This window comes from Carassius auratus, chromosome 9 (genome assembly GCF_003368295.1).
Source record: "Carassius auratus strain Wakin chromosome 9, ASM336829v1, whole genome shotgun sequence".
Taxonomy (NCBI): Eukaryota; Metazoa; Chordata; class Actinopteri; order Cypriniformes; family Cyprinidae; genus Carassius; species Carassius auratus.
This window is the reverse complement of record NC_039251.1, coordinates 6,264,535-6,277,119: the sequence shown is the minus strand read 5'-3', so window position 1 is coordinate 6,277,119 and position 12,585 is coordinate 6,264,535. Positions and strand designations below refer to the sequence as shown.

Genomic DNA, 12,585 nt, shown 5'->3' with positions numbered 1-12,585 from the left:
ATACAGATTTTAAATAGTATCGAAGTTTGAGTTACAGTAGCATTGGTTTTAAATTTGTGTTTGTTAAATTGCCATTTTACTTGTGCACTTATCGTCTAGGAAGGGTTTATAAATACACACTTCACCCAAAAGCAGACCCAAATTTGGGTCTTGGTTCTGCGGAATGGATTCTATGCCACCTAACGGTCATGAAATGAAACTACAATCAACATCTCATTTGCAGGAAAAGTGAATTTTACTGGTATGAAAGCCTTTTGTGAGAAGAAACAACAGTTTGTTTCATTGATTGTCAAAAACGAAGTTCAGAAACCCCATGCATATTTATGCTACAATTAAGTGCCTAGGATATCAACATTTGTTCAGGTCAGTCAGGAGGCAGTCTGAACTTTTCCAACAGCACAGCTTTAATTCACACTGGGTTAAATGAATCTTCCACAACTAGTCATGAAGAAAAACTTTTGAAGCTCTAAAGATACAAACAAGATGATCAGGTCACATTACAGTAACTTTGATACATACATGATTCACCTACAAAAACATCCCGGTTGTCTTTCACATGTCATGTTGTCAGAAGCTCAGCAGTGAAAGCTATTTTGGCTCAAAATTTGCGTGGCTGTTGAATGCAGATGGAGAGGCGCGGGACGTGAGGTTTCTCCACGCTCGGTCGGACTCTGCTGTGGCGCACAGAAACTGGAGTCTCTGGGAAATCATGACTCAGCTGCAAGAGATGAATGCAACACGCAATTAAGATTAATAAAAACACAAATACATTTTTGATGTGTGACTACCAGTAATCAAATGATTCGAATCAATCTCCAAATTAAATATATTCTGTAGCGGTCACTTTTGTAGCACTAGTTGATTGGCGCTGGTTTAGAGTCTGACACTTGCAGGTGAAATCCAGACACTCACAGATCACTGCAGTGGGTTGATGAGCTTTGAAAATAATCCTAGTTGGACTAAACTCAACCGAATTAATGATCCAGGTCCTATTTTCCACTCTCACTCCAATTAAAAATAGCAGAGGAGAGAAGAACTGCAACACAAGCACCGCAGCTGTGAATCAGCTTTAAACTACAGAAGCTGCTGCATTTGTGTCCGGATATTACACCTACTGCCATAAAATCCCTTTACATTAAACACTCCCTGCCTTCTGAAGCAGAATCCAAATGGAAATGCACTAAGGGACTGCATTATTTGAGAAGGAAGATTCATAGAAATTAATTTCTTCTTTTGATGCAACAAACCTTCTCAAGCGGACCAGCCAGCAGCAGACTCAGGTGCTGCATTCTGGAAGGAGTCGGCAGGGACCTGCACAACACAGATAAAAATGAAACCCTGCATGATTCACTGATTTCATGCAAAGTGCTGAAGAACATGTTTCTGCTTTATCACGGTTCAGATACCTGCAGTAAGACTAAACCCACTTTGATAAATGAACAAATGCATCATTTAAATTTTTTTTTTTTTGTGGACTAAAATGCGCTTAAAAAAAAAAAAAAAAAAAAAAAAAAAAAGGCAACTGAATGGTTCATTGATTTCATGGTGGATTTCAAGCTCCAAAGAATGTTCAGCAACACTTCGGTTTCATCACTAGATTTCTGCTGTAACTCGAAAACCACCATGGTTTAAAAAAAATTAAAAAATAAATAAACTTTTCCTTGTAACACTTGATGGTTTGGTGAAATCTAGAATGAAAAGGGATTACACAAACACACACACACACACACACCATTTCCAGTATGTAACCGCATGTTTCACTGAGTTCATTTAAAGCAATGAAGCATTTTTAGCAACACGTTTCTGCATCATCACTTTTTACATATTAATTTAAAAGATATGCAGTAATACTAACATCACTTACAAATTAAATACAAAATTAAACTTTGCACTTTAATCACTTTTGATATTTTGTTGCAGACTAGAACACAATATTTAAAAGAAAAGACCATCACACTCCGTGATCTGAATGTCAGCGTCAGCAGTTTAAGTAAACCACTGCATTCCATCTCAACGCAGCAGACCTTCTATGAAAAATATTATTTCAAGATTGAGCAAGCTGGCAGAGAGCTTGAACGAGAAGGAAAGAGGAATTTAAAAACCATCTGAATTCAATTCAAAGTAACCTGCAGGATATGAAAGACCGAGTTTAGCATCTACACCATGTGTGTCATGTGATGGGTCAGAAGATACTCTACCTGGCTTTATCCACCTTCTTGGTCTCCTTCTCCACATTGGCGTTATCATCAGCACTCTTCTTCACCACTCTCTTCCCTCCAGCTTTCACTAAAGCACAAGTTCACATATTTTCAGTATAAAACCTTTGGAAACGGTTACAGAAATGTGAACGTATTAGAAAAAGTATTCGTATTGGTTCCACTCTTCATAATGCTTAGCAGTTAAACCCTTCATTCTAGCCAGTGTATGCACTTTGTCCTATAACTCTGCACTCATTTTTAACCAGTTCACTCCTATATAGGATATTCTGAGTAGCAAAGGGTCGATTGTTTTTTTTATCTTCACGAGTCCAGTCACACAAACCTAATCCAGTTTGTGAGTGTTTTGACTGGAGCCCTGTAGATGTCCACTATCATCATCTCGGTTCACTGGGCCTGTTGTTCTGAATATTTGGCAGGTCTGTTGAGGCCTGAGGGTGAGGAGCGTGTAAAAGCATGCTCAAAGCGGTCACATCAGTCTGATGAAGGTAATGAAGGCAGTGCAGCAGAATAAGGGGAGTGTTCAGTGTTTGTGCTTGTAAAGATACAAGTAGCCCAGAACATTGTGTGAAACAGTCATGTGACTAAACCGCATCGTTTTTCATAACAGAGGTTGTTTGTGTTGAACATCGAGCACAGGTGTTCACCTTTGACCTTTAAAGATATAACCGTCATACTCAAACATCACTATGTTTATTCTGGCTTTAATGGGGAGTCGGTACAAAAGTCACTGTTTAATTACTCGAGTTGCGTTAAACCTGTATGAGCTTTGTTCGGAACACAAAAGATGCTATTTTGTAGAACAGTTTCTGGTCTCCAATGTCATAAGATATTTTTTCCCATGCCATGGAAGTCTGCCAGCCACTGTTTAGTTAACCACATTGTTAAAAACATCTTTTATGCCCAACAAAATAATTAAGGTGTGGAACAACTCAAGGGTGAGTACATGATTTTTTATCTTTGGGTGAACTATACCTTTAAATTAAACCGTGTTTATGCACAAGATCCACTAAAATATTAACCAAAAAAAAAAAAATTAAAACGCTTTGAACAGTTTTTTTTAATGACTCTAAACAACTGCATTAAGTTTTTAATGAGCAAAAATCCTGATAATTTGAACGCTTTCTAAACAGGCAGCTGACTGACGGAGCTTGAAAGTATTTGTGTGTTGTGATGGGACACTCAGGAAAGTTTGCTGAACGGTAAAGCAAGTTAAACCCCTACAGAAGCAGAAACTGAAAGTGGAGTCTTCTGAACTCACATCCTGTGGCACCTAACTTTAGTAAGAAAACAAGGGCTGATGTTTATTCTCCTCTCACTGCAAAAACACTGGCTGAACTACACATGCACACGCACAGTAACGACGATAGTGAAACGATCAACACTTAATGATCAGTTAATAAAAGAAACTTACATTACGATCAATACAACTGAACCGCTGCAGCAAATAAAAAATAAATTAAATAAATAAATAAAAACAGGCTACCTATTAAACCAGCGCAAACAAGACAAGATTATTAAACGACTTTAACAGTTCCATATGTAACTAAAAGTCCAAACCTGCGGGCGGATGACCAGCTTTGAGCGTGTCTCTCGCTCCAGTTTTAGAAAGTTGCACCATCTTTAACTTGTTTCTCACAAACACTCTGTCATTCAGCCCGCCCACTCCCGCGCTTTTATACGCGCCAACCTCACTGACGTCACTTAGAACGCGATGGCGTGGGAACGGCGCGAGGCAGTCGCTTCGAGAATCTTTCTCATGTCAATAAAGCGCTTCAAATCTGAAAACTGAACACAGTACGGTGTCTGAATCTATCCACATAGCATAAGAATCGACGTGACTTTCTAAAAGTGCCTTGAAACTAGCACAGTGTGTCAACATGCTCACAAGTGGGCGTTTTTCACTCGCTTTTCTAAGATTTGTGTTCAAATGGGCACCACAGTCGTGTAATTAAAAGCTAACGTTACTCTTTAAATAGAAAAACTTTCAGAATACAGGTGCTGGTCTCATATAATTAAAATATTATCAAAAAGTTGATTTATTTTACCAATTCCATTAAAAAAAAAGTAAAACTTGTATATTATATTCATTCATTTCACAAAGACTGATATATTTCAAATGTTTATTTCTTTTAATTTTGATGATTATAACTGACAACTAAGGAAAATCCCTAAGGAAACTAAGGAAAATTTGGCGTATGTAAGTGCTGCTAAAGATGAGGGGTGGAAAAACAGCCTTTAAGATACCGTATGCATTAATTGAAATCTACACCAACAGATGAAGTGCAACACAAATAAACACCTAAATGAGTATTTCTGATATCTTTACACTAGTCTGAAAGAAGACTGGAAGCTAAATATATCTAAACCTCAAAATTGACCAGTGCATGAAAATAATTATTTGTGTTATCAGAGTTGTATCCAACTTTTTTTTTCCCAAACATCAAAGCCAAGCAGTCAGATTTGTATTCAATGTCAGGAATTTTTTAACACATGACACAGCACTTTAAGTCGTCAAACCTGTGCCTATTGAAGAAACTGTAAGGATGGGAAGAAGTGTTATCTCCTGAGGGCAGAGGCAAGTTTGAGCATGAAGTGCTCAGAGATAAACTTCACAAACAAGCACCATCAGCTTTATTATGAGCAGTGTCGCTCAGAGGAGGTGCAGCATATCTTGCTTTATAAAACAGATTTATTTACAACCGTTCATGACGTTTTCAGAGGAACAGCGTGGTAAAATAACTGTACCACACAGCCTCTTGTGGCCTAATAATTCCAATCACTATCTGCTGCTTATGACTTAGATACAATTATAGGGTTGTTTTAATATTTTGAATTCGTTTTTCTTTTGTGTTTGAATTTAGTTGTGCTATTAATTTTGTAATTTTCATTATTGCGTTTTATTAGGCTATTTTACGTTTTGAATTTGAACCTCATCTGTCCATTTGCATTACAGAGCTTTAATATACAAAGTTATACATTGGATGTGATGCATATTTGTCAGTCACACATAAATGAAACAGATCAGATTTCTGTAATAGAACTAATAAACCGATTGTGTTTTAAATATACAATAACCAGATTATATACTTAGTCATATTTTAACCATCTTCATACTTTAGAAGTGAGTATTTGTAGCCTTATTGTTTTCACAATGAACAGAGTTATGCTGATTCTAAGCCATTTGGATAAATGCATTTTGAAAATATGATCAAATTAAATAGATTTAATAATAATTGATAATCATAAACTATGTCAATATTTAAGTATAAGCTCATTTTTGAGTGCAGAAATCTGACCGGTTTCATTACTGACAACTTTATTAGTTTATGTTTAAACTGTGTAATCCAAATGGACGGACACATTATAAGCAATCCAAATACATAATGGCAGAATTTAGACAACAATAGATATAATAAACAATAGAGCCCCAGATACAGATCCCCTGTAAAGACCTTGTCTCAGAGGAGCACCAGGACAAGACCACAGGAAACAGATGATTCTTCTGCACAATCTGACTTTGCTGCAGCCTGGAATTGAACTACTGGTTTCGTCTGGTCAGAGGAGAACTGGCCCCCCAACTGAGCCTGGTTTCTCCCAAGGTTTTTTTCTCCATTCTGTCACCGATGGAGTTTCGGTTCCTTGCCGCTGTCGCCTCTGGCTTGCTTAGTTGGGGTCACTTCATCTACAGCGATATCGTTGACTTGATTGCAAATAAATTCACAGACACTATTTCAACTGAACAGAGATGACATAACTGAATTCAATGATGAACTGCCTTTAACTATCATTTTGCATTATTGACACACTGTTTTCCAAATGAATGTTGTTCAGTTGCTTTGACGCAATGTATTTTGTTTAAAGCACTATATAAATAAAGGTGATTGATTGATTGATTGATATAAAGGGTGAAATTTACTTAAATGACATGAAAATAATGTAGAGGTTCTTAAACATGCTTTAAAATAAACAAATTGCAAATTCATTTTCTTCCTGCAAAATATAGCCTAATGTTTTTATTAGATTTTTGGTTGAAATGTAACCTGATACTGTGTGTAATATGTCTCTTATTTTCTTTATATATTCTAACCAGATGAACTATTTCCTGCCAGATGTGATGGATATGAGACACACATCTTGAATCTGTTGTTTAATATGTCTGGAATCTGCCATGTTTGTTTTTGTTGAAGCTGAATGTGTTCCCTGGAGCAGCTTTATGATGGAGGAATGAATGCAGGAATGCTTCTTCATAACATAACCAGTCCAGCACCACTAACATCACAAACTTTAGCAATATCAGTTTCTACACAACATAACATAGCTAAATAACAAAAAACATTCAGTGCCATGGATTTAGCTTTCAGTATCATCATAGTGCATATTTATAAGTGACACCAACGTGTTTGTTGATGGTATTATTTGACACTGAGAATAATAATACAGCCTGCAATACACGCACCGTCCAGCAGATGGAGGTGAAACGCGGAACAAACGGGTGCTGGAAGTGAAGAGAAAAGATCAGCAAGTTGTTAAAATAGCTTAAAATAGGCAAATAACACACGGGTACATGATGCAAAACCTGTTAAGGAAACAAAGAAAAATTGTATTCCAAAATATGAACAAATGAAGAAAATATATTTTGCACATTAACAAAGATGACTGCATTCGAATTGTTTGCATTATTCAGCATAATACACAATTTTACCTAAATCTCATTACTGTGATGTGATAAAACTGTTAATATATATAACATTTAAATTGTAAAAGATTTATATATCATCGAGGTATCAGTTGCACAGCTATTAATGTATGCCGATATAAATAAAATACTGTTTTTACTGTATTTTAATTTAATGTATTTTAATTCTAATACTGTAAGTAATAGAGTTTAATAATAATTAAAATAATTGTAATTATTTAAAAATAAATGCGATTAAAAAAGTCATCAAGTTTCATTTTTTTATTCCATGGTGAGAAAAAAAAACTGAATTGCAAGATGTGAATTCATAATTTAGAGAAAAAGTTGTGAGATGTTAACTCGTTGCAAGTTATAAAGTTGAAGCAAGATTTAAACAATTGTGAGTTAAGTCAGAATTGTGAGATATAAACTAGCAATTCTGAGAACATATCAGTCTTTTTTCTCTCCTTAGAACTGGACTTTATAACTCGCAGTTTTGACTTTTTCTTCTGGCAATTGAGAGTTTACTTCTCAGAAATGCATCATATAAACTTGCAATTCTGACCTTTTTTGTCAGAATTGTGAGTTATAAAGTCCAGTTTATATTTCAAATCTTTATTTCTATAATAATCAATACAATAATCAAGCCAGATGTGGTGGCACACGGCAAAGCAGATGAGATTATTATGAAGGTAAGAGATCAGTTTAAGGGTTAAATGAACCCCAAAAATTAAAGTTGTTGTCATTATTTCTCACAGTCAGTCATTTGAAACCTTAATGCTGTTAATATTTACACGTTTGGAACAATATGAAAGAAAAAAAAATGATGAAGAACGTACAAAGTTGGTTATATTCATATGATTTTTGCCATATGGATAAACAGCTGAACACTCTTTATTCCTGAATGCATATTTTGTTTCTAGATTCAGGATGCAGGTTTTGTGATTTTGGCACATGAGGAGAGAACGCTGAGTGAAGCAGAAGCTCAAGACTTCTATCAACACAAAGCCGCAGAGGTCAAACGAAGAAAAAGTCTAAAAATACCATGTTTTTGAATGTTTTTGCTGATGGTGTGTAATGTCATGTGAAGTGTGTGTGTGTGTGCTTGTGTGTGTTCTTCAGCCTTACTTTCAGGAGCTCATCCTATGTATATCGAGCGGCCCGTCGCATGTCCTGCTCATTTCTAAGACGGGGGCTGTGAGGACGTCATCCCAGCCTGGCAGGAATTCATCTGTCCACCGGATGTGGAAGAGGACAGGAGGTACACCATTCCCAGGAAAAGAGGTACAGAGACTTCATGTAGGAGAGACACATGAACATAAGCAGTGCCTCTGACATTTGCATTATGGTAATGCAGAGAAAGATCCAAATCTAAAATCAAAATCACATAAAATAAAAACTATCTGAAAATAATTAGAATAAATTTAAGCTAAAGTACTTAAATTACTAAAACCGAGATAAAAATAAAGTTAAATAGAAACATAAAAAACAAATACTAATAGAATTTTTAAAAAGCATGTAACAAAATTGCCAATACTTAAACTAAAATGAAACTATCTATCAAATATAAAAACAAATGCTAATATAAAATAACATATTAATAAATAGTGTATACGTAATAGTATGTTTCATTTTATTAAAAAACTTACACATAGTAGTTAATTTAAAATAATAATAAATAATATATATATATATATATATATATATATATATATATATATATATATATATATATATATATATATATATATATATATACTATAACAGTATAGAATTAATACTAAATAATTAAATTTTTTATAATTATATTTTAGTTTTACACACAAATATATTATAATACATGTAATTTATAAAAAATATAATATAAAAAGACTTGAATGTTTATTACATTTACATTTAATCATTTAGCAGACGCTTTTATCCAAAGTGACTTACAAATGATATTAAATAAGATATTATTATTTAAAAAATATATTCAATTATTATATTATAATAAAACTTCCTATAAAAACTCTCAAAATGTAGTTGTGTCATCATGGCCTCTTTGTGTAGGTCTAACATAGAGTCTCAGTGATTCCCTGAGGTGTGTGTAATGTCATTTTGTAATTAAATATAATCTAAAAGTGTTACGAGGGCGTTGCGTTGTCGTTCCATGTTGCACTCACAGATTTGAGCTGTAACAGTTATAGCACAAACACATCCTGTGTGGACTCCTGCCTCCGACCCAGAACCAGCAGCGAGACCATCTGCTCTTCTCTTTCTCTGCTTCTCCACCCTTCCATCCATCCTTCCTTCCTTCCTTCCTTCCTTCCCTGCTCTCCTCATCGTTCTTCATCTTGTGGGCTCAGTACGGGACAGAGACTCTTCTGAACGCTCCACACGGCAGCAGTGACAGCGAGCAGGTCAGCAGGGAGCTGGCGTTCCTCTTCCCCAGCTTCAGGATGGTGATGGTGGACTCGGGCTCGGAGCGGGACGGGCCGGAACAGGGACATGTGGAGAGGACGCTGGCGCTCATCCGTCCAGACGCTGCCAGGGAAAACAGAGGCATGTGCCAACATTAGGTTTACACACGCAGGCAGATACTCCTGCTTTAAACTAAACTAACTCACAGACTGCCAGGTCAGAGTTTGGATGAACTTGACTCATAAACTATTCATCTAAAGCCACAATGTAACACTTTAAATCAACCCTCATATGACTAACATTTATTGATCACTACATCATTCCCAAACATCCATTTAAGTGTTAATTTTTATTAAATATAATATTTTATATAAATATAATAATTTTATAGTTTTTTTCAGTTTTCACTTGAATTTTTGTTTAGGATTTTTTATTTTATGCTCTTTTTCCATATATTCATATTTAGCTTTATTTATATTTAATTTATTCTAGCATTAGTTATTTTAATTCTTATTAACAAAATGTAATCAAATTTATTCATATTTTAATGATATTTAAAATATTATGTTTTATATAAATATCAATGTTATAAGTTTATTTTAATATATTTTTTGTTTTCAATTTAAGTTTTAGCAATTTTAATTGATTTTGCCATTTTTATTATTATTTTAAATATATATATATATATATATATATATATATATATATATATATATATATATATATATATATATATATATATATATATATATATTTGGCTTTACTTTTTTTTTCAGTGTTATTTTTAATCATTTTTATATATATATATTTCCATTTACATTTATCCTAATTTTTATTTCTGTTTTAGCACTTCAACTTATTTCTTTTTTAGTTAGCTGCCAAGTCATCATTTAGAGTTTTTCATATAATATTTAATTTCAACTTTATGTTTATGTCAGTTAACTGAAACAAGTGTTAGTTTTGGTTAACAATCACAGCACTCCTCCATTTGTGTTATTTAGTCGTTTGATGACTTATATAACTCCACAATGTGTGAACGTGTCATGATAAAGAATGAGTAGATGTGTCCTAACTTTTGTCTGCTAGTGCAGGGTGATTAAGCTGGAGCTCTTCCAGTCAGGGACTAAAGTGAGGATGTGTTTGAAGGAGAGCTCCTGGGCCAGATCCATGAAGCAGGATTCACAGAGAGAGCTCATGCTGTCTGAGGATCAGGTCAGAGATCATCTGGAGAGAAAGACCAGGTGAGCGTCATTCATCACACATCTGATGCTGTGGAAAGCGGTTTATTACTTAAAACAGCAGCAACCGTGATATGATAAAACATGCCAATTCTCAACATATACAGTACAAGCATGCATTATTAATAATCATTTGATTGTAGCTTATGTTATTATATAATAACTCCAGAACCTTTCAGACTCATCCAATCAGAATTCAGAACAAGCCGTTTCAGTTTTCTGTTACTAAACGGATAGTTCACCCAAAAATGAAACTTCTGTCATCATTTACACACTGTTCCGGACCTGTATGAATTTCTTTAGTCTGCTAAATGGCTAGCAGTAACTGTTGCTATCCAAACAGTTGCTGGTACCCATTGACTTCCATTCTATGGGAAAAATACAATGGAGGTCGGTGGCTACCAGCGGCTGCTTGGTTATCAACATTCTTTAAAGTGTCTTCTTTTTTGTTCAACAGAAGAAACTTAGGTTTGTAAAAACTTTTGGGTGAGTATTTGATGACAGAACCACATTTTTGAGCATTTCTCATTTTTTGATGCCAAACAATATTATGGTTACCTAAATTTATTTACTAAAATTTGCAAAAAGAGTATAATTACAGAATCATCCCTTAATTAAATGTCACCTGGAAATATCTATCTATCTATCGATCTATTAAAAAAATATATATATTTTCAAATTAAACTTAATTGTAATCTAGTTAATAATTGTGTCTCATTGTGTTACTGTGTAATATCATTTCATGTTTATTTATAACAGATGTGTTTAAATGGTCAGTGGGCTCTTGATTGTTTCTCTGTATGTGGTTCTGATGTAATCTGCGGGAGCTCCAGCATTAATCAGCTTCACGGCAGAGGAAGCTCAGAGGAGGCGGAGAGGACCACTGGAGGACACGCTCACCGTCATCAAACCAGACACCCAACACAAGCGTATCATATCAGCAGTCACCCGAACACTGGCCATAGAGTGGAGAGAGAGATCATCAGCTCTGTATGCTTCAGACTCATGCTTTAACTAGATCACAGCACTTCTGACACTGAAGACTGAAAGTTTTAGCTTTTGTTTCTGTGTCAGTGAAATAGCGCGTCAACACACTGTGCAGAATAAGGCAGCTATGAGTGCTGAAACAGACAGAAAGACATTACATTTACTTTTAGCAGATGCTTTTATTCATAGCAACTTACAAATGAAGACAATTAAAGTAATCCAAATCAACAAAAGAGCAATTAATATTCTGGTGCTATGGTCTCAGTTAGCCTAACGTAGTACATGTAGTAAGGTTTGTATATGTACATACATACATACATACATATATATATATATATATATATATATATATAAACATATATAAACCTGAATAAAGCCTAAAAATGATTGATGCCATTGTCAGTTTCAAACAAACTGATCAGGCTTTCACTAAATATTAAATAAGTAAAAAACGACAAGAGTGTTTTCAGTCTGGATGAGCACTTTTCACACATTTCTCCAGCAATTACAGTTGTTTAATAACTGTCATTTCACAGCTATTTTGAAATAATAATAATAACTATTTAATATCTATGTAAATATTTACCCACTTTGAGTTTAAATTTATTTTTTAATAATTCTAAAAGCTACATTTGATTAGTTGTTTTTATTCTAAATGCTAAATTGAAGTGTCTATTTTAAGTTAAACAAACAAATAAAGATGCATTGAAGTCCATAAAGTTTCTATCAATGGTTTAATATTATTCATTTTTAAAAACTCAAAAAATACTGATCAAAAATCTAAAGACTGCATACTAACCTTGCTGTGAAAGTTTGATTCGTTTTCTCCTGCACCATAGGCCTGAGAAACACAAGCACACAAAATAAAAACCAAGAAAGGAAATACTGACTGACATAAATCAGCCATGTATATTTTTATTTGTTCATTTACTGATACCGATATTTACTGATATTTCTACCTGTAATTTATTTTTATTATAAGAGACTCGCTCAAGGATGTCATACTGTATGCTAGTAAAGTTTAGGCCTGTATTAAATCAGTTACAGGTGGAAAAATTTGAAT

General features: G+C 34.3%; 1 protein-coding gene across 1 annotated transcript; it reads right to left on the bottom strand.

Annotated features, from left to right (window-relative positions):
• Positions 1-213: 213 nt before the first annotated feature.
• Positions 214-3,913, bottom strand: LOC113108233 (death-associated protein-like 1-B). The gene is made up of 4 exons (XM_026271136.1): positions 3,777-3,913; positions 2,199-2,286; positions 1,248-1,311; positions 214-718 (listed from the first exon to the last, which is right to left on the bottom strand). Exons 1-4 carry the CDS (start codon positions 3,835-3,837, stop codon positions 599-601), a joined length of 333 nt encoding a protein of 110 aa, XP_026126921.1. The 5' UTR covers positions 3,838-3,913; the 3' UTR covers positions 214-598.
• Between the last annotated feature and the right edge of the window lie 8,672 nt (positions 3,914-12,585).